At 37.7% G+C, this 23879-nt stretch overlaps 2 protein-coding genes across 8 annotated transcripts; both read right to left on the reverse strand.

The window, feature by feature from the left end:
- Positions 1-3372: 3372 nt before the first annotated feature.
- Positions 3373-6986, reverse strand: LOC135637534 (pentatricopeptide repeat-containing protein At5g16860-like). Of its 2 annotated transcripts, XM_065150103.1 has the most exons (3): positions 6902-6986; positions 6380-6476; positions 3373-6301 (listed from the first exon to the last, which is right to left on the reverse strand). In XM_065150103.1, exons 2-3 carry the CDS (start codon positions 6416-6418, stop codon positions 3791-3793), a joined length of 2550 nt encoding a protein of 849 aa, XP_065006175.1. In that variant the 5' UTR covers positions 6419-6476; positions 6902-6986; the 3' UTR covers positions 3373-3790. The 2 variants fall into 2 exon arrangements, with proteins under 2 accessions (XP_065006175.1, XP_065006174.1); XM_065150102.1 differs by having other exon boundaries at positions 3373-6476.
- Positions 6987-7926: 940 nt separating this feature from the next.
- On the reverse strand, positions 7927-23715 carry LOC135638599 (uncharacterized). Of its 6 annotated transcripts, none has more exons than XM_065151794.1 (11): positions 23329-23715; positions 22598-22736; positions 21975-22079; positions 21281-21483; positions 20858-21136; positions 20704-20762; positions 20591-20627; positions 10001-10072; positions 9776-9926; positions 8947-9090; positions 7927-8776 (listed from the first exon to the last, which is right to left on the reverse strand). In XM_065151794.1, exons 3-11 carry the CDS (start codon positions 22059-22061, stop codon positions 8378-8380), a joined length of 1431 nt encoding a protein of 476 aa, XP_065007866.1. In that variant the 5' UTR covers positions 22062-22079; positions 22598-22736; positions 23329-23715; the 3' UTR covers positions 7927-8377. The 6 variants fall into 6 exon arrangements, with proteins under 6 accessions (XP_065007866.1, XP_065007865.1, XP_065007862.1 ...); XM_065151793.1 differs by having other exon boundaries at positions 7928-8776; positions 21975-22076; XM_065151790.1 differs by having other exon boundaries at positions 7931-8776; positions 20861-21136; positions 21940-22079.
- Between the last annotated feature and the right edge of the window lie 164 nt (positions 23716-23879).

Raw genomic sequence — 23879 nt, forward strand, 5'->3', positions numbered from 1 at the left:
GAAGCTCAAAAGATGATTATATATATCTTAAATAAGGTTCATAGTAAGTTAATTCTATTAACTTCTTTTGAGTTATGGATTGATAGAAAACTCAACTTAAGATATTTACATATTTAGGATTGTCCTACAAATATAAGGGTATTTAATTCAAATGAATAAAATATATTTAAGGATTACTTTTGGATATTTTATTATTTATCCAAAATAATTCAAAGGGGTACATATTTTATTATCATAATCGAATAATTGAATATAGTAATGCAAGATTCCTAGAAATAACAAATGAGTGAAAATCTCAAAAATTTAATCTTGATATTGATGAGATGCTAATTGATATTTTCTTATCATTTAAGAAATTATTGTTACTCAAATTATTAAATGATTTGATAAAAACTATTATAATTGTAAAAGAGTCTATTATATAAACCGGACTCAAAGAGCAATATCGAATGATATAAAAATCAAACTTATGGTCAAAGATTTTACTCATAAAGAATACATCAACCATAACAATATATTTTCTCTAGTTTTTTTTAATGAACTCGTTAAGAATTGTCATGATATTAGTAACTCATCATGATTTTGAATTACATCATAAGGATTTGAAAATAAATTTTCTAATTTAGATTTATATATGTAACCTAAACGATTGGAAGAGAAAATGAAAGAAATATAAAATTTGATATATAAATTAAAAAAATTATTTATGATATTAAACAAACTTCTAGACAAAGTTATATATATATTTTTTATATTATTACTTCTTTTAGATTTAAGAAAAAATACTGTTGTTCTGTATTTATATTTGAAGATCAATGGAAGTAAGTTTATTATATTGGTCTTATATATGGATAATATTCTACTTGTCAGCATTAATATTAGTTTATTGTACAAAACTAAAAAAAATTTCATCAAAAATTTTAAGATGATTGATATTAATGAGACATTTTATATTATTCACATTGAGATATTCAAGGGTAGATTTCAAGAATTGCTAGGATTGTTTCAAAAAGGATATATTGATCGAGTCTTAAATAGATTTAGTATATAGCTCTATTCAACAAATGATGAAAGTAAAAAAAATTTAATGAAAACAAGTATTTTTTAAAATTACTTAAAAAATAAATAAAGAAAAATATTTTTTATGTATGTATAGTTGAAAGTATATTATATGCTTAAATCTATTCCAGATCATATATCAGTTTTGTAGTTAAAATACTAGGTAGATATTAGAATTATCTAAGAATAAAAATACTAAAAAGCTATAAAAAAATAAAATATTTAGAATAGACGAAGAATTATACACACACATATATATATACAGATTATGTAAATTATCTCAATAACAAGAAGTCAATTTTACGATTTATATCTATATCAATTAGAGGGATAATTATAAAATAAAATAAAATAATATATTATTATATTATTAACAATATAAACTGATTTTGTGATATGCTTTGAGGCTACTAATCAAGTTTTATGACTATGAAATTTTATCTCGTGTAGTTAGACTCAATTGCCAAGTCATTGAAGATACTTTATAACATATTATAATAGATTTATTATCTAAGAATGATAATTATTGTTGTAGCTCTGTATATTATGGTATAAAGTACTTGATGGTTATAGAAAAAGAATTCAGAAATAATTAATGTCAATTAATAACTTGAGTTCCACTATATTAATTATTACTTACAACTTAATATGTTTGAAAGAATATGTTCTTTAAGTTTGTTTATAAACAACCTATAAAAGATATGGTGATATATATTTGAGTAGATATTATAATTGATATTTTTGTTTACATATTTAAAGTTATTTGTTTCTACTATCTTGTTCACATTTATATGTATATATTTTATGATTGAATGTGATGATATGATTATCTTAATAAGATAAATTATAGAAATTATTTTGGACTGTGTTAGGAAGGATTAATAGTGTTGTAATACATAGAAATATGACATTAATGACATACAATCGCTATAACTTGTATGGTTAGTCAGACTTAAAGTCGTATTATTGTATTTATTCGACTTATTGGCTTTTTTTTAAATTTGTGCGTATATAATTGATTTTTAAAATTAAGAATCCAATTGGATAAAATTGCTTCAAATAAATTTTATTTTATTATTTTTTTATTTTGAATCTTTTGTATCTTACTAATTAATGGGCCAAGTGAAAGAATATTAGATTATATGGTCCTATCTAATTAAGTAAAATATATTATGAATATGATTAGATTCTGATTATGGTTATTGACTAATAGAAAGGAAGTTAACTATAGTATGATTTCTTAAGAGATGACATTGATGAAAAGGACTATTCTAATTATTTATCCTAGACATTTTGCTCTCATCTACAAAATAGATAATAACTCCTAGGGACCATATACACAATGTGAGAATTATTTATTCCAGACACTTTGCTCTCGTCTACAAAATAGATAATAACTCCTCGGGACCATATACACGATGTGGGAATGATTAGATATACGGATACATAGATACATCATTGAGATATTATAGATTTTTTCTTATCATCCTTTAGTTACATGAACAAATCAATAAGAGATTACAAACATTCTCTCAAATCTCCTTTATCCCTAAATTCATCGCTCATAATAATCATGGGAAAGATATAGAGAGAAGAGAAAATAAGTTTAATTCTCTTTGCAGATCGACATCGATATCACTATAACTTTTGAATGCGACGACGACGATGCACTCATAGATTAGATAAAAAATATGCTTACATATTAGATAAAAAATTTCCGATGACGATGATGCACTCATAAATTAGATAAAAAATATGCTTACAGATTAGATAAAAAATTTCAAAATGATATCAAAGATACACATCCTAAATTTAGATATATTATTATTTAAATTTAAATTTTAACATTAAAATTTTTTACATAATAATAATATATTATAATTCTTATGCTTACAAAAATAAATAATAACTTGATGAGACTGCTCACCTGTCTCGATTGAGGCATGGAACACATTCCGAAGCCACCATCCAGCTTTTTTTTTTTTTGTTTGTTCTTAATTAGAAATACCAACAAGTACTCAAAATATGATATTCCCTTGTATTATAATTTTATTCAAATTATAAATTTTTTTTAATATTACTACACAATATCACTGACTTTGGATCACAATATCTGCTTCAGGTCCTTCGATGATTACTACACAATATCACTAACTTTTAATATTCCAAACAATCACTTTGGATGATTACCACAATTTAAAAGTTCATAGTGCAGCAACATAAGAAGTCAGTCAATCAATCCCATGACAAGTTTGGAAATAAAAAAGAATGAAGAAAGCAATTTAGGTGAAATTTTTTGCTTCACTGTTGTAGTAATCTACTAACTCTCAGCAGCAGCATTCAGATATACAAATACAAAAACACAGCCAGAATCCATGAAGACCTTCACCATCATTCATAAACTTGATGTCTTCAAGAATCTTAATCCATAAAGATGTCAGATAAATATAGTGACGAGGAATTCTAATTCCATCTGAATTTGAAAAGAAAAACAGAACCAGAATGATATTCTCTAGTCAACTTGACCATCTCAATATTTTGAAGAACTAGCACTCTTAGTGTGTCAACATACATTTGCGGCCAATTTCTAGTCTACTGGAAATATCATCCATGGTAAAATTCCCCACGTAAGGAGAAGAGACAGAAGTATATGAATGAATACAATTTGATATAAATGCTGCAAATTCTTGGTTGCCAATGTGGAATATTACTAAAATCTTCGACAGAAGAATCACCAATAGCCACCACATGAGCAAGAACCATTTTTAAAGTGATGGAAACGACTGGAATCCCTTAGTATGATCTCATGGTCAACAATAATAGAGATGAATGTGATGGCACTGTGGCAGTCACCACACACCCGCAAGTTCTTTGTGATACGAATGGGAGTTCCAGGTGAGGAGGTGAGGATACCATAAGCAAGAGCAAGCTTCTCACTGTGCTCAGAGAGGAGGCAACTTTTCTCCTCATCATCCACATCATGCAAAGCGAAATGCATCTGAGGCACATAACCAAGGGCTTTGATACGTTCGATCAAGGTCCCAAGAAGAGCATAGATCTGTTTAGATTGTGGGTGAGATCTGTCTCCGACAAAGAATGTCACAGTGCCTTTCTTTTCCTGAATCCAGCTGCAACCAGGCTTCTTCTTGATTCCAGACTTCTTCATCAAAGATCTGATCCTGGCTACATCTCTCCAGCGGCCTGCATTTGCATATATGTTGGAGAGCAATGTGTACGACCCATCATTTCCAGGCTCCAACTCTAACAACTGCCCCAAAGCATATTCACCAAGCTCCACATTGGCATGGGTTCTACACGCACTAAGCAAGGCCACCCAAACAACTGACGTGGGTTTCATTGGCATGTTCTTTGTCATCTCCCAAGCTTTATCTAAGCGACCAGCACGGCCCAACAGGTCGATTACACAAGCATAATGTTCAGCGCCAGCATCGACCCCATAATCCTTGCCCATGTTGTGAAAATAATCCAGCCCCTCATCGACCATGCCAGAATGGCTACAGGCATAGAGCACAACTAGGAAAGTGATGCCATCAGGAACAAACCCCACCTTTTGCATCTCCTCAAAGACACGGAGGGCATCTTTGCCATAGCCGTGCATCCCATAACCAGTCATCAGCGATGTCCAAGAAACAGAATTCTTATCTGGCATCATGTTAAAAACATTTTGAGCTGCATCAACATCACCACACTTGGAATACATGTCAATGAGGCAATTAGCTACATACAGCTTCGTGCCCTTGTACCTATTGCGAATCACATAAGCATGTATTTGCTTACCAAACCGTAGCGCTGCTAGACGAGCACAAGCCATAAGAGCACAAGATATAGTGAAAGCATTGGGCACAATGGACCTAGCTTTTACTAACATCTTCGAGAAGAGTGCTAGAGCATCATTGGCATCTCCATGTTGTGCATAACCTCCAATCATGACAGTCCAAGTAACAACATTTCTCCCCTTAAGTGGAATAGAACTAAATAATGATTGGGCTAATTTGAAATTCCTACATTTAGAATACATGTCTACAAGAGCATTCTGCACCATCAGATCTTCCCCATCACCATCATCATCATCTAACATTAGAAGGCATTTTTTAACAGCATAGGCATGTGTTTCCATTCCCTGAGAAATAGCTCCAATGGAAGCACAAGCAGAGAGGAGTGAGATAATGGTGACAGCATTAGGCTCCAACCCAGAGACCTGCATCTGCCGGAAAACTCTGAGGGCCTCATGTCCATGTCCCCTCTGAGCATACCCAGAAATTACAGCACTCCAAGTCACAACGTCCAATGCTATGTGCTCCGCATGCATCTTCTCAAAAAGCTCAAGGGCATGGTCAAAGTCACCATTCTGTGAATATCCAGTGACCATTGCATTCCAAGAAACTACGTCTTTCACCTCCATGCCATTGAAAACCTTGAAGGCATCACCCATCGCTCCACATTTCGAGTACACATCAATCATAGCATTTCCCACAAAGATATCCCAGAAAAGACCATTTCTTATAGCATGTCCATGTATTTCTCTTGCCCGAGGAAATGAACAAAGGGAGGCACAAGCAGGGAGGATGTTTACAAGACTTATGATATCTGACCTCCTTTGGCTAGCCATATTACTGGCTTTTTGTGTCATCTCCGAGAACAGATCTAAAGCAATCTCCGGATTACCACTCTTCACATGTGCTGCTACCACTGAGTTCCAAGATGTAACATCATCAATTCCCCTAGAAATAATTTCTTCAAACACATAGGTAGCTTCCTCCACAGCACCACAGCGTGCATACATGGCTACCAAAGCATTGCAGACAAAAACATTCAATTCAAAGCCATTGCTGCAAATAACTGCATGGAGGACAGTCCCTCGTCGGTAGGAAGGTAGCTCCCCACATGCCTTGAGGGCAAAGGGAAAGGTGAAATGGTCCGGCCTAGTTCCTACACGCTGCATGCGCCGACAGAGGATGAGGGCACAGTCAAGGTGGCCTTCCTTGACATATTGCCTTATGAGCAAGTTCCACCAAAGCACGGGGGACGGTGAGAGACGCTCCAACAAGCAGATGGCATCGGTCAGAGCATCGCAAGCGAGGTATGCAGCTATGATACCAGTTCCCAATGATGACGAAGATGACAACGACGAAGAAATGGTGGGTCTTGAGGGAGAGGAGAGCAGACCAAGGCTGACAATCTGCTGGTGGATCTGTCTGGCGGTCGATGCTGTCTTGCATTCCTTCAACAAGGAAGCAAACTGAGTTGAGACTGGAGAAACAGAGGGAGACAAGTGGGTCACTGTCGAGAAGAGACTGACTCTAATTCCTGAAGTTGCCTTGAGGAAACCCAGAAGCATAGCGACAGCATCATCTCATTCAGCCACCTTAACCACTCAAATGGCTGCCATTAGCTCACTGCAGGAAACCGAAGAACATGCAAATCAAATCAGATGAACAACATTTAGTTCCAAGAAAAAACACAAAATTGAAACTTTGATGCAGAGCCCACACAAACAAACCATTGATATGTGATAAAAGAGAGCACCAAACTGCAAAACCGAAAAATATCGTAACTTTTCCACGTTCTTCATCTCATCTCAGTTCAATAAAAAAGCCTATAATTCTAAACTGAAAACTCATCCAACAAGCGCAAGAAGAGCAGACCACCATCTACTAGCTCAAAATCACAGCCTAACATCCAAACCACAGCATCAATCCCGCACCAAACTAGCAATTCCTGCAGATTCGACTACGAACCCCACATACAAACGGAAAAGCAAGGTTTCATCTGAAGCAGAAAACACGCAAATATTAGATTCAATCGAACTGGGATCGCCGACCTCATACACGAAGCAGAAATCGACCCTGCAGACGGACGTGAGAATGAGAATCCCCAGCGGACCATGGAGATATCGCTAAAACCCTAAGCCCCATTAGGGAAGTCGTAGGGTTTTTAACGTCCGCATCCCGGTTCGTTACTTGGACCGGCACCCGAACCGGGCTGCAAGCACGAGCAAACCGGTTTGCTTGCCACGCTGAACTCAGTCTCAGTTACCAAAGCCCAAACCCGATGTCTCCATACATCATACATGTATGGTTAAACTTGATCCACATTAAGGTTGGAGATCCCAATTAACATTTTATTAGGCACCACAAAGTGATAGGATTGTTTAAGCTGATCATATCTGATGATGGTTGAAATATGAATTATGAATCATGTAAATAACCTTTGTATTTGTAGGGATAGTTTAAATTTGACTGAAGTTAAAAGAAGTCATTGGGTAAATGTGATTAATTTAGTTCTCCATGCATAAACATCTTTAAGAGGAAACATTATACAATACACCAATAAAAGCTCTGAGATTTTTATTATACATATTTAATGTTTGATTTTCTTATGATACATTTGGATGGGGTTCCAATGCAAAACCCATTTATAATTGTCGTTTTAAAGTATGCATATCCTGTTAGGATTTTTTTTTTCTTTTTTTTTTTGTATATGGTGATCAATGTAATTTGATATGATCATCCTCTACTTTTTACCTAAAACTCTTTTCTTCACTATTTTATTACATTTATCATAGTGGTTCAAAATATAGTTTTATGTGAATCAAAACATCTAAGAGAATATACGTAAGAAATTAATTTCTAATGACATCTTCTGATGAAGAGAATATGATGACAAATATAGGGGATTCAGTTGTTCATAAGCAAACACGGCTTTATAGTACTGATGACAAATATAGGGGATTCTCATATCAAAGCATCATCAATCGCCTCAATTTTCTCATGAAAATAAAGCAAATTGGCAGAAGAACAATTACCCCTCTTTTGAGACAATTGAATTTATTCATCATAGCTTTATAGTACTGCTGAAGATTTTTTTTTTCCTTTTCTTCCTGGTTGAATTTTCTTTTTCTTAAAAGGAAAGCATATATAAGTGCAATTTAGAACATCAAGTTGTTGTTCAAACTGGATTTTGAATTTTTGGTGAATCTCAATGAGCCTCCAAGTTGGCCACAAACAGATCTACAGCCAATTTGTGGTCATTCACATTGAGAATAAGGTCACTTGACAGGCCATATCATTCACTTTGAGCTTTTGATGTTCTTTGCAATTTCCAAAAGACAAATTTTTACTGTAAAAGAGAAACAAAATTATCCTTCTTGATTCCTTTCTCAACTCCCATGGTGTCTCATTATCATACTAACCAGCTATGAAAGTGGAAATATCTCTCACTAATATCAGCTTTGATCATCCTTTATCTCCTAGTCTGACTGCCTGTATGATATATTTAAGAAATCGGATCACTTTGCTTACAATCTTAGTTCAAAATTTTCGATTGCCATTTCTGTTGTGTCAAAAGATCTCTCTGCATAAGCTAAATGAGGTCTTACAGAGCCATCAGAAGAATGATATTTATAATCATGATGAGCTTCTGATGTCACAATCAAAACAAGAAGTACCATGATCACCGATAGAACTGCCAAGGCTGCACATGTCAAGTGTGCGTAATTTCTCAATGGTTTGCATTCTTTCAAAAGGATTTTAGAGAATGCATCCTTCACCAATTGACAATTTGCCAATCTTCCCATATGAGGAAATCCATCAAGAAGCTTCTGCATGGAGTAAACTAGCACTCTTGTGTAGTTGTTATCTGATACAAATTCTCCTTGACTGCGAGCTCCATCATCACTAGCGGAGTAGGTATATTTCTTCAAAAATTTGAAACAGTGAATATTATGTTGGTTTAGTGAGTAATTTAAGAGTGCTTACTGATATTTTTGCATGCTAATGAATAATAGAATTGATAACCAAATATCTCTTAGCTGCTAGACTTCTATATCAGAATTATTGGCACATTATGTAAGAGGAAGAGATTCACCTCAGGAATGTCTCCTATTTTGATTGTGTTGGAAGAACAATTGTCTGGCTGATAAGAATACTGAGGAGGTCCTGAAAAAGGATTACATATGTACTCCAGATCTGGAAGAATTGATGACTTCACTGTCGATATGTTTGAATTTACCTGCACATTAAACAAACACAAGTGTTCTAAACTTGACAAGTGCATGTTTAATAAAATCATGTGATTCTGTGCATCAATACTGATTTTTCCAGGTGTCGAGGTTTGTTTCCATGACTTTGTTATTAAGTGTTGTTCTGATTAAAAATTCATCTCTATCGAAGAGGTTTAATTGATTGGGTAAATTCATTGATGTTTCAGATGAAGGAATACAGCTCATGATACAATGTATCAGAAAAAAATCATGTTCATTATCGTTGCTCAAATATTGATGCTATGATGTCGTTAAATTAAGATGCATAAATTTTCTAGAATTGGTCATAAATATCCCTTAAGTTCCTTGAATTTCTCATAAAATAGAACATGGAAAAACATATTCTTTCAAAAGAAGATGCATTGGAATTTTCTGAAGTTCCATAACCACAAAACAAAAACAATGCCTAACAATTTTTTACACTGAAATTTTGGAAGTTCCGTTATGCATTTGAATCTTAAAATAGAATACTTATTGGTGTAGTTGACTTCAAACAAGGAAAAACCAATTTAGTTGTCCTAGCACATATTTAGCAATACCTATGAGGTTAGACTAAAGTCACTGTTTTATAAATAAGAGTAATGATAATACATGAAACACTGTGTACCAGAGTGTCACATATCAAGACCATGATCTACCAAGGACAAATGGTACCTGGTCAATTGTATCATGGATTCCTGCTCGGATGTCTTGTAGGCCAAAATTGGATGGCAGATGCTCACTGCACCGTAGGATTGAGCTTAAGGTGCTATTCTGGGGATTTAGCTGATACCCATCAAGAGCTGCACAGGTATCACCAGAAAACCTGGAAAGTATGCCCTAATAAGCTGATGTTATTATACAAGAACACTTCTTAAATCGAGAAAGAACATGGCTTACTTGTATAGAAAAAAATACAGCCCAAAGTTTATCCAGAAAAAGAATGTGAGTAGCCAGCAAAGGGTGATAAACCTGTTATAGTAGAAGTTTACTTTTATTTCCCAAAAAAATATAGTCAGAAATTTTGTAAGCTGTAACATGTTGACTTTATGTGCGCAATACTTAATCAAGCATATTTTGTTGAATCTCGGATTTTGATGATGAAGTCAATTGTCATTTGTTATCTAATCTATATGTTGAGATAAGTGTGCAGGATTAACTACGATGAGATTAAGACAAGCAGCAGGAGTTGCCCCGGAGTCAAGATCAGGATCACGTTGGGAGTTCGAGAGTTCGACGGAAGTTCGGACGGTCGTCGGAGGTTCAGAGAGAACAGATCCGAGAAGTCCAGAAGCTTGCCAAGCGAAGCTCGTCGGAACTCGCCAAGTGGATCGTCGCAAAGTCCAGGAGTATGCCGGATGTCCGCAGAAGGATCACCGAAGGTTGTCGGTTGATCGACGGAAGTTGGCCGGAAACTCGCCGGAAGAAGCGATTGACGCATCGGAGCAAGCTGCAGAAGTTGTCTTAGAGATAATCGTAGTTAGCACGAAGATTAAGCAGGAAAATGGGAGGTGATCCCATTAGCTTAATCTTGGGGCAATTGGGCCCCTGAAAAGATACAAGTGGGTCGAATGGAGTGAACCATTCGGACCCTGATTGCACCAGGAGGTGCAACCGCCCCAGCCAGGAGGTGCAACCGCCAGGGCTGCACGGCTGGGAGGTGCAACCGCCCCAGCCAGGAGGTGCAACCGCCAGGGGTGCACGGCTGGGAGGTGCAACCGCCCCAGCCAGGAGGTGCAACCGCCAGGGCTGCACGGCTGGGAGGTGCAACCGCCCCAGCCAGGAGGTGCAACCGCCAGGGGTGCACGGCTGGGAGGTGCAACCGCTCCAGCCAAGAGGTTGCACCGCCAGAGCTCAAGTTCCGAGCTCTGCCAGGCGATGCAACCACCAAGCTCAGTCTTCGAGCTTTGGCAGAGTGGTGCATCAGCCTGAGCTCAGTCTCGAGCTTTGCCAGGTGATGAATTCACCAAGCTCGGTCTTCGAGCTATGGCAGAATGGTGCATCAGCTTGAGCTCAGTTTGGAGCTCTGCCAAGTGATGCAACCACCAAGCTCAGATTTCGAGCTCTGCCAGGTGATGCAACCACCAAGCTCAGTCTTCGAGCTCTGCCAGGTGATGCAACCATCGAGCTCAGTCTTCGAGCTCTGGCAGAGAAGAAGCAATCGGCAGAGCTCAGTCTTCGAGCTCTGCCAGGCGGTGCCACCTCTCCAGTCGAGAGGTGCAACCGCCTGATCCCAGAAATTCTGGGATTGGATCGATTTGATCGATTTGAGCTCGAAATTTGAATTGGGTTGGGGCCTATAAATACCCCACCCATTCAGCACTGAAAAGATACAGACATATACCAAAATTGTGATCTTTTCTGTGATTCTAAAGAGCTCAAACGTGTTGTAAATCCTTGAGTCTCCTCCTTCTGTTCTTCAAGTTTTCAACTGTAAAGTGAGGAGAGAAAGGTCTGTAAAGGTTGTCTCCTAAGCCTGTCAAAAGGAGAGAAACTGTAAGAGGGAAGTTTGGCCTTCGCCCATTGAAGGAAGGCAGCTAGTTGACGTCGGCAACCTCATCGGTAGAGGAAGCCAAAAGTGGAGTAGGTCAAGGCTGACCGAACCACTATAAATCTCTGGTTTGCGTTTAATTTCGAGCACTTTATCATTACTGCAAACCTCCCTCATCTCTACTGCTCTCTGCGCTTTCACGAACAAGTTCTAAGTGCTGTTCTTCCAAATCTGGATTCAGACGTAAACTCGTATTTTCGTACATTACAGTTCACGTTTACGTTTGATTCTGCAGAACTGTTTTCTGCGCTCTTACGAACAAGCTTCCTTGCAGTTTACGCTTGCATTTTAATCCTATGTATAACTGCAATCTGTCCTCTACGATTTTACGAACGAGTTTCAACATTTAGACGTAAAACTGCATTCGGACGTAAATCGGCTTTCTTCGCTCAATCATCAGATTTCAGTTTACGTTTACGTCTTGATTTCAACTGCATACTGCCTTCTGCGAATATACAAACGAGTTTCAGAGTTTAGACGTAAATCTGCGTCTAACTGCGTTTAGACGTAAATCTGCGTCTTGACGTAAAACTGCGTTTAGACGTAGAACTGCGTTTAGACGTAACACTGCGTTTAAACGTAAAACTGCGTTTAGACGTAAAACTGCGTTTAGACGTAAAACTGCGTTTAGACGTAAAACTGCGTTTAGACGTAAATCTGCGTTTAGACGTAAATCTGCACTTAGACGCAATCTGCGCTTAGACGCAAACTGCACTTAGATACAAACTGAAAATTTGCTTTTGCATCATAATCGTTTTTGAACGAACGCAGCTTTTTGTTTTTAAATTATTATAAGATTTCCGCTGCACTAATTCACCCCCCCCCTCTTAGTGCTCTTGATCCTAACAATTGGTATCAGAGCTCGGTTAACTCTCTAAAGGATTAAAACCCAAGAGAGATGGCATACGCCGGAAACCAAGAGGGGCATTCGATTACACGTCCACCCATGTTCAGTGGAACGGACTACACTTACTGGAAGACCCGAATGAGGATCTTTCTTATTTCTATGGATTTTGAACTATGGAACCTTGTTGAAAATGGATTTTCAAAATCTTCTCTTCCAATGATCGAATGGAACGATTTGGAAAAGAAGGCTTTCGCTCTTAATGCAAAGGCTATGAATGCCTTATTTTGCGCACTAGATAAAAACGAATTTAATCGTGTTTCAACTTGCGAAACTGCTTTTGATATTTGGCACACACTTGAAGTGACCCACGAGGGCACAAGTAGAGTGAAAGAGTCAAAAATCAATCTGTTGCTACATTCTTTTGAGCTTTTTCGAATGAAACCGAGTGAAACCATTGGCGACATGTTTACCCGTTTCACGGATGTCGTCAACGGTTTAAAAGGTCTCGGAAAGAGCTTTTCGGATTTTGAGCTTGTTAATAAGATACTAAGATCCCTTCCTAAGAGTTGGGATCCTAAAGTCACCGCCATTCAAGAGGCAAAAGATCTGCAAAATTTCCCTCTTGAAGAACTAATCGGGTCATTAATGACCTACGAAATGACATGCAAAGCTCATGAAGAGCAAGAAGACATCCTTCCAAAGAACAGGAAGGATATGGCACTTAAAACTTCTGAATGCCACTTGAGAGAAAACTCAAGTGATGAGGATTGTGACGATGACTTGGCACTTTTGACAAGAAAGTTTAAAAAATTCTTCAAAAGAAACAAGTTTAAAAATGATGTGAAAAATAAACTTGAACCTAAGAAGGACCAGGTGATCTGCTATGAATGTAAAAAGCCGGGACATTACAAAAGTGATTGTCCCCAAGTCAAGAAAAGAACAACAAAGAAGAAGGCGCTCCAAGCAACATGGGATGATTCGAGCGCATCCGAGGAAGAAGAATCTAACACCGAGCAAGTTGCTCATTACGCCTTTATGGCCATCGAAGGGGAGGTAACGGATTTATTAGATGCTGATTTATCTTTCGATGAATTACTAAATGCCTTCCATGATTTATTTGATGAATGCAAAGTTATAAATAAGAAATACAAGTTGCTAAAAAAGCTACATGATAATCTCACTTGTGAGTTTGATAAGTTAAAAGTCGAACATCATGATAGTTTAAACTCATGTATCAAATGTCATGATTTAGAAACTATACAAAAAGAAAACTTGCTGCTTAAGGACACCTTGAAGAAATTCGAGGTTGGTAGCAAGTCATTAAACATGATCCTTACAAACAAGGGTCATGCTCCCAAAAGAAGTGGGATTGGATTTGTGAGGAGTCCTCACCAAAATCCAACTACCTTTGTAAAAGGCCCCATCTTACACATTCAACACCAAACCAAGTGCAACTTTTGTTGCAAATCTGGACACAAGACACATTGTTGTCCATTCAAGAAAATAAGTCCAAACAAATTAATTTGGGTTCCTAAAGGAACCATGATATACTCTATACAACATGATAGAAAATGTAGATCTATTTATGAGGCACCCAAAAGCAAATGGGTACCTAAACATCATCCTTTCTTGTAGAAAACTAAACAATTGCAAGCTAGGAGCAAGAAATGGTACCTTGATAGTGGATGCTCAAGGCATATGACCGGAGATCCATCTCAATTCTCTAAGCTCTCTAGCATAGACGAAGGATATGTCACCTTCGGAGACAACAACAAGGGTAAAATCATTGGCAAAGGAACCATTGGTAACAAATCCAACCTCTCTATTGAAGATGTTTTACTAGTTGATGGTTTAAAACATAACCTCTTGAGTATTAGTCAATTATGTGATAAAGGATATATTATAAGATTTGAATCTAATGCCTGCATCATTGAAAAACCACACAAAAATATATCTATGATCGCATTAAAACAAAACAACGTATACACTATTGACATCAATAACTTATGTGATGAAATGTGCTTTGCCGTTATGAATGAGGATGCTTGGCTATGGCATAGAAGATTAGGTCATGCTAGCATGAAACTAATCAATCAAGTATCATCCAGAGAACTTGTAAGAGGAATTCCTCATATCAAGTTCATCAAAGATAATGTATGTGATGCTTGCCAATTAGGTAAGCAAATTAGGGGTAGCTTCAAAGCTAAGAATCAAATAAGCACCTCTAGGCCCTTACAATTGATCCATATGGACTTGTTCGGACCAATCTCTACATCGAGTCTAGGAGGTAGCAAATACGCCTTTGTCATTGTTGATGACTACAGCAGATATACATGGACCTACTTCTTAAAACAAAAAAATGAATGCTTTAGACATTTTACCAAGTTTTGTAAACTTGTTCAAAATGAGAAGGAATCTATGATTTCGTCAATTAGAAGTGATCACGGTGGAGAATTTCAAAACCATGACTTCCAAGAATTCTGTGAACTCAACGGATACAACCATAACTTCTCTACTCCAAGAAATCCTCAACAAAATGGGGTAGTAGAAAGAAAAAATCGAAATTTGCAAGAAATGGCTAGAACCATGTTGAATGAACATAGCCTACCCAAATATTTTTGGGCCGAAGCCGTAAACACTGCATGTTATATTTTAAATAGAGTCCTAGTAAGACCCTTACTCACCAAAACTCCTTATGAGTTATGGAATAACAAAAAACCCAATGTCTCATATTTTAAAGTCTTTGGGTGTAAGTGTTTTATCTTGAATGAAAAGGATAACTTAGGAAAATTCGATGCTAAATCTGATGAAGGAATTTTTCTTGGTTATTCTTCGGTTTCTAAAGCTTTTCGCATCTTCAATAAAAGAACCTTAATTATTGAAGAATCCATCCATGTTGTTTTCAATGAGATTTCAGAAATTAAGAAAAATGATCTTGATGATGATATTAATTTTGATTCCTTGAACTTAAACGAAACCCCGTCTCCAACTAGCAACTTGGTTGCATCTACTTCCAAAACATCCTTACTCAAGGATTGGAAGTATATAGATGCTCATCCTAAGGAACTAATCCTAGGAGACACATCAAAGGGGGTTCAAACACGATCTTCTTTTAAAAACTTTTGTGCCAACGCCGCTTTTCTCTCCCAAATTGAACCCAAATGTGTTGATGAAGCCATGAAAGATGATTCATGGATTTTCGCAATGCAAGATGAATTAAATCAATTTGAGAGAAATGAGGTGTGGACGCTTGTTCCTAGACCAAATGACCATTTAGTAATTGGTACTAAATGGGTCTTTAGAAACAAGCAAGATGAAAATGGTATCGTGGTTAGAAACAAGGCTAGATTAGTGGCCAAAGGTTTCAACCAAGAAGAAGGTATCGATTACGAAGAAACCTTCGCACCTGTGGCTCGATTGGAAGCCATAAGGATGCTCCTTGCCTATGCTAGTTGCAATAATTTTAAATTATTTCAAATGGATGTTAAAAGCGCTTTTCTAAATGGTTTCATTTCTGAAGAAGTTTATGTTGAACAACCTCCTGGATTTGAAAATAATGGCTACCCTAATCATGTGTTTAGATTAACTAAAGCTCTCTATGGTTTAAAGCAAGCCCCAAGGGCTTGGTATGAGAGACTTAGCTCTTTTCTCATTGAAAATAATTTCGTAAAAGGCAAGGTTGATACTACATTGTTTATCAAGAATTTTGAAAATGATTTTCTCATTGTTCAGATTTATGTTGATGACATTATCTTTGGTTCTACAAATGAATCTCTTTGTAAATCCTTTTCGAAAACTATGAGTCATGAATTCGAAATGAGTCTAATGGGAGAATTAACATTCTTCTTAGGCCTACAAATCAAACAACTAAGCAATGGCATCTTTATTAGTCAAACCAAATATGCTGTAAGTTTGCTAAAGAAGTTCAAAATGAATAATTCAAAAGCCATTGACACCCCTATGAGCACCTCCACTAAGTTAGAAATTGATGAGAATGGAGAAAGCTTCGATCAAAAAACCTATAGGGGTATGATAGGAAGTTTACTTTACCTCACTGCCACAAGACCAGACATTATGTTCAGTGTAGGACTTTGTGCTAGATTTCAATCAGACCCTAAGATATCTCATCTCAAAGCTGTCAAAAGAATACTCAGATATCTTAATGGAACTACCAATCTAGGATTATGGTACCCAAAATCAGAAAATTTTGAATTAACAGCTTATGCTGATGCGGACTTCGCTGGCTGTAAACTAGACAGAAAAAGCACATCAGGATCATGTCAATTTTTAGGACATGCCCTTGTATCCTGGTCATCTAAGAAACAAAACTCAGTTGCCCTATCAACAACCGAAGCTGAATACATTGCAGCAAGTGCATGCTGTGCACAAGTTGTATGGATGAAAAACACTTTAGAAGATTACAAAGTGAATCTTAAAGATATTCCCATTAAATGTGATAACACGAGTGCAATATGCTTAACTAAAAATCCTATACAACACTCAAGAACAAAACACATTGATATTAGACATCACTTTATACGTGATCATGTCACTAATCATGACGTGACCATAGAATTTATTGATACCAAACATCAACTGGCTGATATCTTCACAAAACCCCTATGTGAAGAACAATTTGATTACATAAGAAGAGAATTAGGAATGTTGATGTGTCCGAATACTTAAACTAGTTAAAATTATCTTTCGGATGTTATTACTGTTACATGCCTTGACAACGCTTGATCAAATAACATGTTGCAAATTATGTGACAAATATTTTTAACCAAATGCATGTAAGAAGTTCATTTTTCAGGATGTATGCTAAAAATGGGATGTTCCCGTACACTCTTATTAAAACTCCTTGGAAAATGACTTTCCTCCGTCAAGCAAAAACAATACAGTGATATATGTGTCATGACTTCTTTTATATGCTTAATAATGCTATCATGCTTTTTGTTGATGACAAAGGGGGAGAAAAATATGAATTGATAAACACTATGTCATAGCTGAACTGCCATAATCATATCTATGTTGCAAATACTTGAGTGATGCTATAAACAATGTTATGCCATCCTTGCATCACCAGGAGATATGTGAACATACACTATGTCATAACTGAACTGCCATAATCATATCTATGTCATAGTTGCAAATACTTGAGTGATGCTATAAACAATGTTATGCCATCCTTGCATCACCAAGAGATATGTGAACATGTACTATAGTTTGCATCATATCTTGATATTGTAAAGAAAATGCAAACTTACTAGAATATATCAAATGTAAGCATCATGTAAAAAGTCCTTCGTTGCTTTATATGATTACATGATGAATGGTTACAAACACAATCATACAAACTTGTTGATGTATGTCATGCATTGACATAATTCTTGAAGAGATACATCATGATAGGCATCATGATGGGAGCATTGATAAGTTTAACTGATCTAACTTATCAATGCGTCACTTGAATTCTTAGGTCTTGAATTCAAGGTTGAATTATCTCAACTATGGCATATAGATAGGGGGAGTTAAGGATAACTCCTTTATCAATTGATTGTCATCATCAAAAAGGGGGAGATTGTTGAATCTCGGATTTTGATGATGAAGTCAATTGTCATTTGTTATCTAATCTATATGTTGAGATAAGTGTGCAGGATTAACTACGATGAGATTAAGACAAGCAGCAGGAGTTGCCCCGGAGTCAAGATCAGGATCACGTTGGGAGTTCGAGAGTTCGACGGAAGTTCGGACGGTCGTCGGAGGTTCAGAGAGAACAGATCCGAGAAGTCCAGAAGCTTGCCAAGCGAAGCTCGTCGGAACTCGCCAAGTGGATCGTCGCAAAGTCCAGGAGTATGCCGGATGTCCGCAGAAGGATCACCGAAGGTTGTCGGTTGATCGACGGAAGTTGGCCGGAAACTCGCCGGAAGAAGCGATTGACGCATCGGAGCAAGCTGCAGAAGTTGTCTTAGAGATAATCGTAGTTAGCACGAAGATTAAGCAGGAAAATGGGAGGTGATCCCATTAGCTTAATCTTGGGGCAATTGGGCCCCTGAAAAGATACAAGTGGGTCGAATGGAGTGAACCATTCGGACCCTGATTGCACCAGGAGGTGCAACCGCCCCAGCCAGGAGGTGCAACCGCCAGGGCTGCACGGCTGGGAGGTGCAACCGCCCCAGCCAGGAGGTGCAACCGCCAGGGGTGCACGGCTGGGAGGTGCAACCGCCCCAGCCAGGAGGTGCAACCGCCAGGGCTGCACGGCTGGGAGGTGCAACCGCCCCAGCCAGGAGGTGCAACCGCCAGGGGTGCACGGCTGGGAGGTGCAACCGCTCCAGCCAAGAGGTTGCACCGCCAGAGCTCAAGTTCCGAGCTCTGCCAGGCGATGCAACCACCAAGCTCAGTCTTCGAGCTTTGGCAGAGTGGTGCATCAGCCTGAGCTCAGTCTCGAGCTTTGCCAGGTGATGAATTCACCAAGCTCGGTCTTCGAGCTATGGCAGAATGGTGCATCAGCTTGAGCTCAGTTTGGAGCTCTGCCAAGTGATGCAACCACCAAGCTCAGATTTCGAGCTCTGCCAGGTGATGCAACCACCAAGCTCAGTCTTCGAGCTCTGCCAGGTGATGCAACCATCGAGCTCAGTCTTCGAGCTCTGGCAGAGAAGAAGCAATCGGCAGAGCTCAGTCTTCGAGCTCTGCCAGGCGGTGCCACCTCTCCAGTCGAGAGGTGCAACCGCCTGATCCCAGAAATTCTGGGATTGGATCGATTTGATCGATTTGAGCTCGAAATTTGAATTGGGTTGGGGCCTATAAATACCCCACCCATTCAGCACTGAAAAGATACAGACATATACCAAAATTGTGATCTTTTCTGTGATTCTAAAGAGCTCAAACGTGTTGTAAATCCTTGAGTCTCCTCCTTCTGTTCTTCAAGTTTTCAACTGTAAAGTGAGGAGAGAAAGGTCTGTAAAGGTTGTCTCCTAAGCCTGTCAAAAGGAGAGAAACTGTAAGAGGGAAGTTTGGCCTTCGCCCATTGAAGGAAGGCAGCTAGTTGACGTCGGCAACCTCATCGGTAGAGGAAGCCAAAAGTGGAGTAGGTCAAGGCTGACCGAACCACTATAAATCTCTGGTTTGCGTTTAATTTCGAGCACTTTATCATTACTGCAAACCTCCCTCATCTCTACTGCTCTCTGCGCTTTCACGAACAAGTTCTAAGTGCTGTTCTTCCAAATCTGGATTCAGACGTAAACTCGTATTTTCGTACATTACAGTTCACGTTTACGTTTGATTCTGCAGAACTGTTTTCTGCGCTCTTACGAACAAGCTTCCTTGCAGTTTACGCTTGCATTTTAATCCTATGTATAACTGCAATCTGTCCTCTACGATTTTACGAACGAGTTTCAACATTTAGACGTAAAACTGCATTCGGACGTAAATCGGCTTTCTTCGCTCAATCATCAGATTTCAGTTTACGTTTACGTCTTGATTTCAACTGCATACTGCCTTCTGCGAATATACAAACGAGTTTCAGAGTTTAGACGTAAATCTGCGTCTAACTGCGTTTAGACGTAAATCTGCGTCTTGACGTAAAACTGCGTTTAGACGTAGAACTGCGTTTAGACGTAACACTGCGTTTAAACGTAAAACTGCGTTTAGACGTAAAACTGCGTTTAGACGTAAAACTGCGTTTAGACGTAAAACTGCGTTTAGACGTAAATCTGCGTTTAGACGTAAATCTGCACTTAGACGCAATCTGCGCTTAGACGCAAACTGCACTTAGATACAAACTGAAAATTTGCTTTTGCATCATAATCGTTTTTGAACGAACGCAGCTTTTTGTTTTTAAATTATTATAAGATTTCCGCTGCACTAATTCACCCCCCCCCTCTTAGTGCTCTTGATCCTAACATATTTCTCTTGTCCAAATTGTTCCACAAGTCACCAAGTATGTTGCTGTATAAGAGAATGATTTAACCAACTCAGTTAAAATCAAGAATTGAATCAACTAGGTGCCTTCGGAAATATTTATTCAAAATTTCTACTGATATCTGAATTTTTTGACTGAGTTGACAACTAGGCCAATTTGAAGCCTACTTACAGATACATTGCTTGGTAAAGCCTTAGAGACCTCAATGCTGCAACAACAGAAAAGAGAGATTTAGAAGTTAAATACACAGAGCAATTTGGTTAATGGAAATTCAGATTACTTACCCAGCACTACCAACACGGCAATAAGATTTAGCACAATGCTGAAGATGGTCACTACTTTCCTGCAAAAAATATGCATTGTTATGAGCAACATTGAGATAATGGCTTTTAAGTTACTCATATTGTTGATTTATTTTCCATTTTGTTCAGTTCTTACAACATTTTGATACCCTTGTTAACCAGGTGCATTCTATTCTCTGCTTGTCTTTGTATATTAGCAGCTTCATCATAGAGCATCTGTGATGTGGAATTCAGATTGCTGGATTCTTCAATCCCACCATAGAGATTGTTGACACTTTCCATGGCCGCCACAGCTTCTGTCACATTGTATATTGTTTGGGATGCTTCTTCCGATGTTTCTACAATGATGTTCTCAATTGATTTCACTCTAGAATAGAATTTAAAGCTACCACCAAGTACTATTCCTGATGCCACTCTGCGAGTAAAATTTTTCGCAGTAGTTACTCAGTAGTAACAATTTCTTTTTATTTGGACAAATAATTATGTAATGATCAACAAAAAGATATATATTGACAGGAATTTAACTTAGGTGTTTAGTTAGTTAAAGTTAAAGGCTTACAATGATAGACATGTTAACAAGATCCCAATTAACATTGGCGACACACAGTATTTCTTAGAGCAAGGGAGTCTCTTCTTTTGCTTCCTTTCCTTACGGACCGAACAAGTCTTTGTTGCAATACGCAGAACACAAGCAGAGACAAGACCACCAACAAGCCATATTGTACCAATTATATATCCATATCTGCCTGTATAAACTGTAGACTGAAAAAAGAAAAGAAAGCAGGTCATATTTCTCATTTATTTGTTCAAGCTCAAACACTAAAGTGTTTTTGAATTTGATTGTTGAGGTAGCTGATAAAAAAAAAAACAACCTTCAGCCATAATGGTATAAACACAAGAGCACACAAGTTTGAGAAAACCTTTTAAGATTATGGTAAGAATGAAATTTTGCAAATGTGTTCAAATATATAGAGCTGAAATGTGGTATTTTCCAAAATGAAAAAAATTAATCTTAAGTTGGGCAAAATGTTGTGACTGAAAAGTTCACCAAGGTTCAAATTTTGTTGAATAAGAATTCAGAACAGGTTTAAGAGTGAAATCCTTGAATGTTGATAAGGTTTAGATCCAAGTTATAAGCCACATTCAGTATACAATATCAGTCGCTTGCTGTTTATAGAATAATTTTATTCATGCAGAAGAAAAAGGGAGAGAGATTACACTCCAATAATGCTTGTTTGTAATGTTATAGCCACCTTTGTACTTCTTGAAGCTATCCAAAGGATCAACTCTTTCTGTCCTTGCAGATAATGTGCTTGCAAGTCCTGTAGTGTTTCCCTCATCAACCAAAATTCTTTCTTCTTGTAGAAAAGAGAAAAGATATAAATTAAAAAAGCAATTTATAACAAGTTATTCACTGTAAAAAACTGAAAGCATTCTTTTTTATGTTTAGATCTTTAAAATGAAAAGTATGCCATGCATTGAATTCATGAGATACTACTTCCATTCCATGTAACAAGTCCCCATTACTAGTTACTCTTAACTTGGTATTTTTTTAAGCCCAGTTGGGGATAACAAGCCTTGATTTACGATTCGGCGGTCCACTTTCCATACAAATATTTTTCATTTTCTCTATCGAAACATTAATCCAAGTATGGACAATCAATCTTAGATCAATTCATGGCTACATAATGACGGATTGTTTCTCTTTACTCGATCCCATAATGCCTCAATAAAGCCAAGAAGCCTATTAAATAGTTAATCATGCTTTCAGAAACTACTTATAATTTTTAGTTGTAAAACACCTGTAGTTTGTCGATCAAAGATATCCAAGAAAATTACAATTTCCTGAAAGCCTGGGTAGAGAATTCATCCTCACCTGTACCAGTGCCAGAGATTGTATCCAGCTCCAGAGTCGTTTGTGCCATGACTTCTGCGAGACCACAGCTTAAGATTGCAACCAAGGAACATAGAAGCACTGCAGACTGACACAACTTTCTCAAGCCCATCCTAAATACCTGTAGTTATATCAATCATCACCTATTGCACTCAGAATGCTTAGCAAAATACTGAAAGAAATAAAACCAGCATACCATCAAAGAAAGAGAATGAACACAATATGGCTCACGAAATACATATTTGTGGTCATTTCTAAAGGATGAGGGCGACAAAAATGACACGAAACTTTTGTTTCCAGAGGAATGCTTCAGGTGTGGACTAAACGTGTGCCGTAAAACTTACCCATCTGTGACTGTAAACCAACAAAAACAACCTTCACAAAACCACTCGAGCATTGAAGTAGGCTGTCTATGAAGCAAATGGACCACAAGATCTTAAAGTGTTATTGGTCAAGATTTCAGAAAATTTTCTTATTATTGTGCTTTATGGCTACTTTTTCTTCAAATCTTTCGAGGAAAAAGAATAAGAAAGAACGAACAAAGAGCTTCTATAATACAAAGAATCGAGAATAGCTGACCCTCCATAGAACAGCATGCAACTTCACATGTCTCAAAATCGCTGGTCTTTTGGATTGTCCCGATCAAGCAACCTGACCTCTCCAATCACCAACAACCCGAAAAGTAGCAGAAAAACGAAAAGAATCTCACTTACTGGTCTTCCAACGAAGAACGATCAACCTGGTATCAGAAACCTCTCTGTTTTCATGCCACCCGCAGGAGGTAAAGTCGATGGCTCTCTTCACAGAAGCTTCAGACAGTGAAGTCCATGTGATGCTTGCCCACTCTCAAGTCTCCATTATCTCCTTGCAAACGAAGACTACTACCACAATAAAACCCTATCAAACCTACTGCTTCAGAAGCCCAAATTTTTTCACATCAAATGATGACACAGGAGATGACGACTCTCCTGATGCAGGTATAAATATATACACGTGGAACACTCATGCTTTTCTTGTGAAACGAGGCAATTCATCAAACGCTGTAGGTGAGTGACACCACCAAAACCTTACCAACTAAGAAACAAGCCCGAGAAAGAGAGCTGAAGTGTAGGCAGATTGGAGTGACACCACCAAAACGATTTCTTTTGTTGTTGGTGGATACGATCAAGTGCTTGAGATACGATTCCTTGCCTCACCGCAGCAGCAGCGTGTGAACTCTGACGCAGAAAGAAGAAAGAAAAAGGTTCAGCCAACCTTCTTTTTT

This window comes from Musa acuminata, chromosome BXJ3-5, assembly GCF_036884655.1.
Source record: "Musa acuminata AAA Group cultivar baxijiao chromosome BXJ3-5, Cavendish_Baxijiao_AAA, whole genome shotgun sequence".
NCBI lineage: Eukaryota > Viridiplantae > Streptophyta > Magnoliopsida > Zingiberales > Musaceae > Musa > Musa acuminata.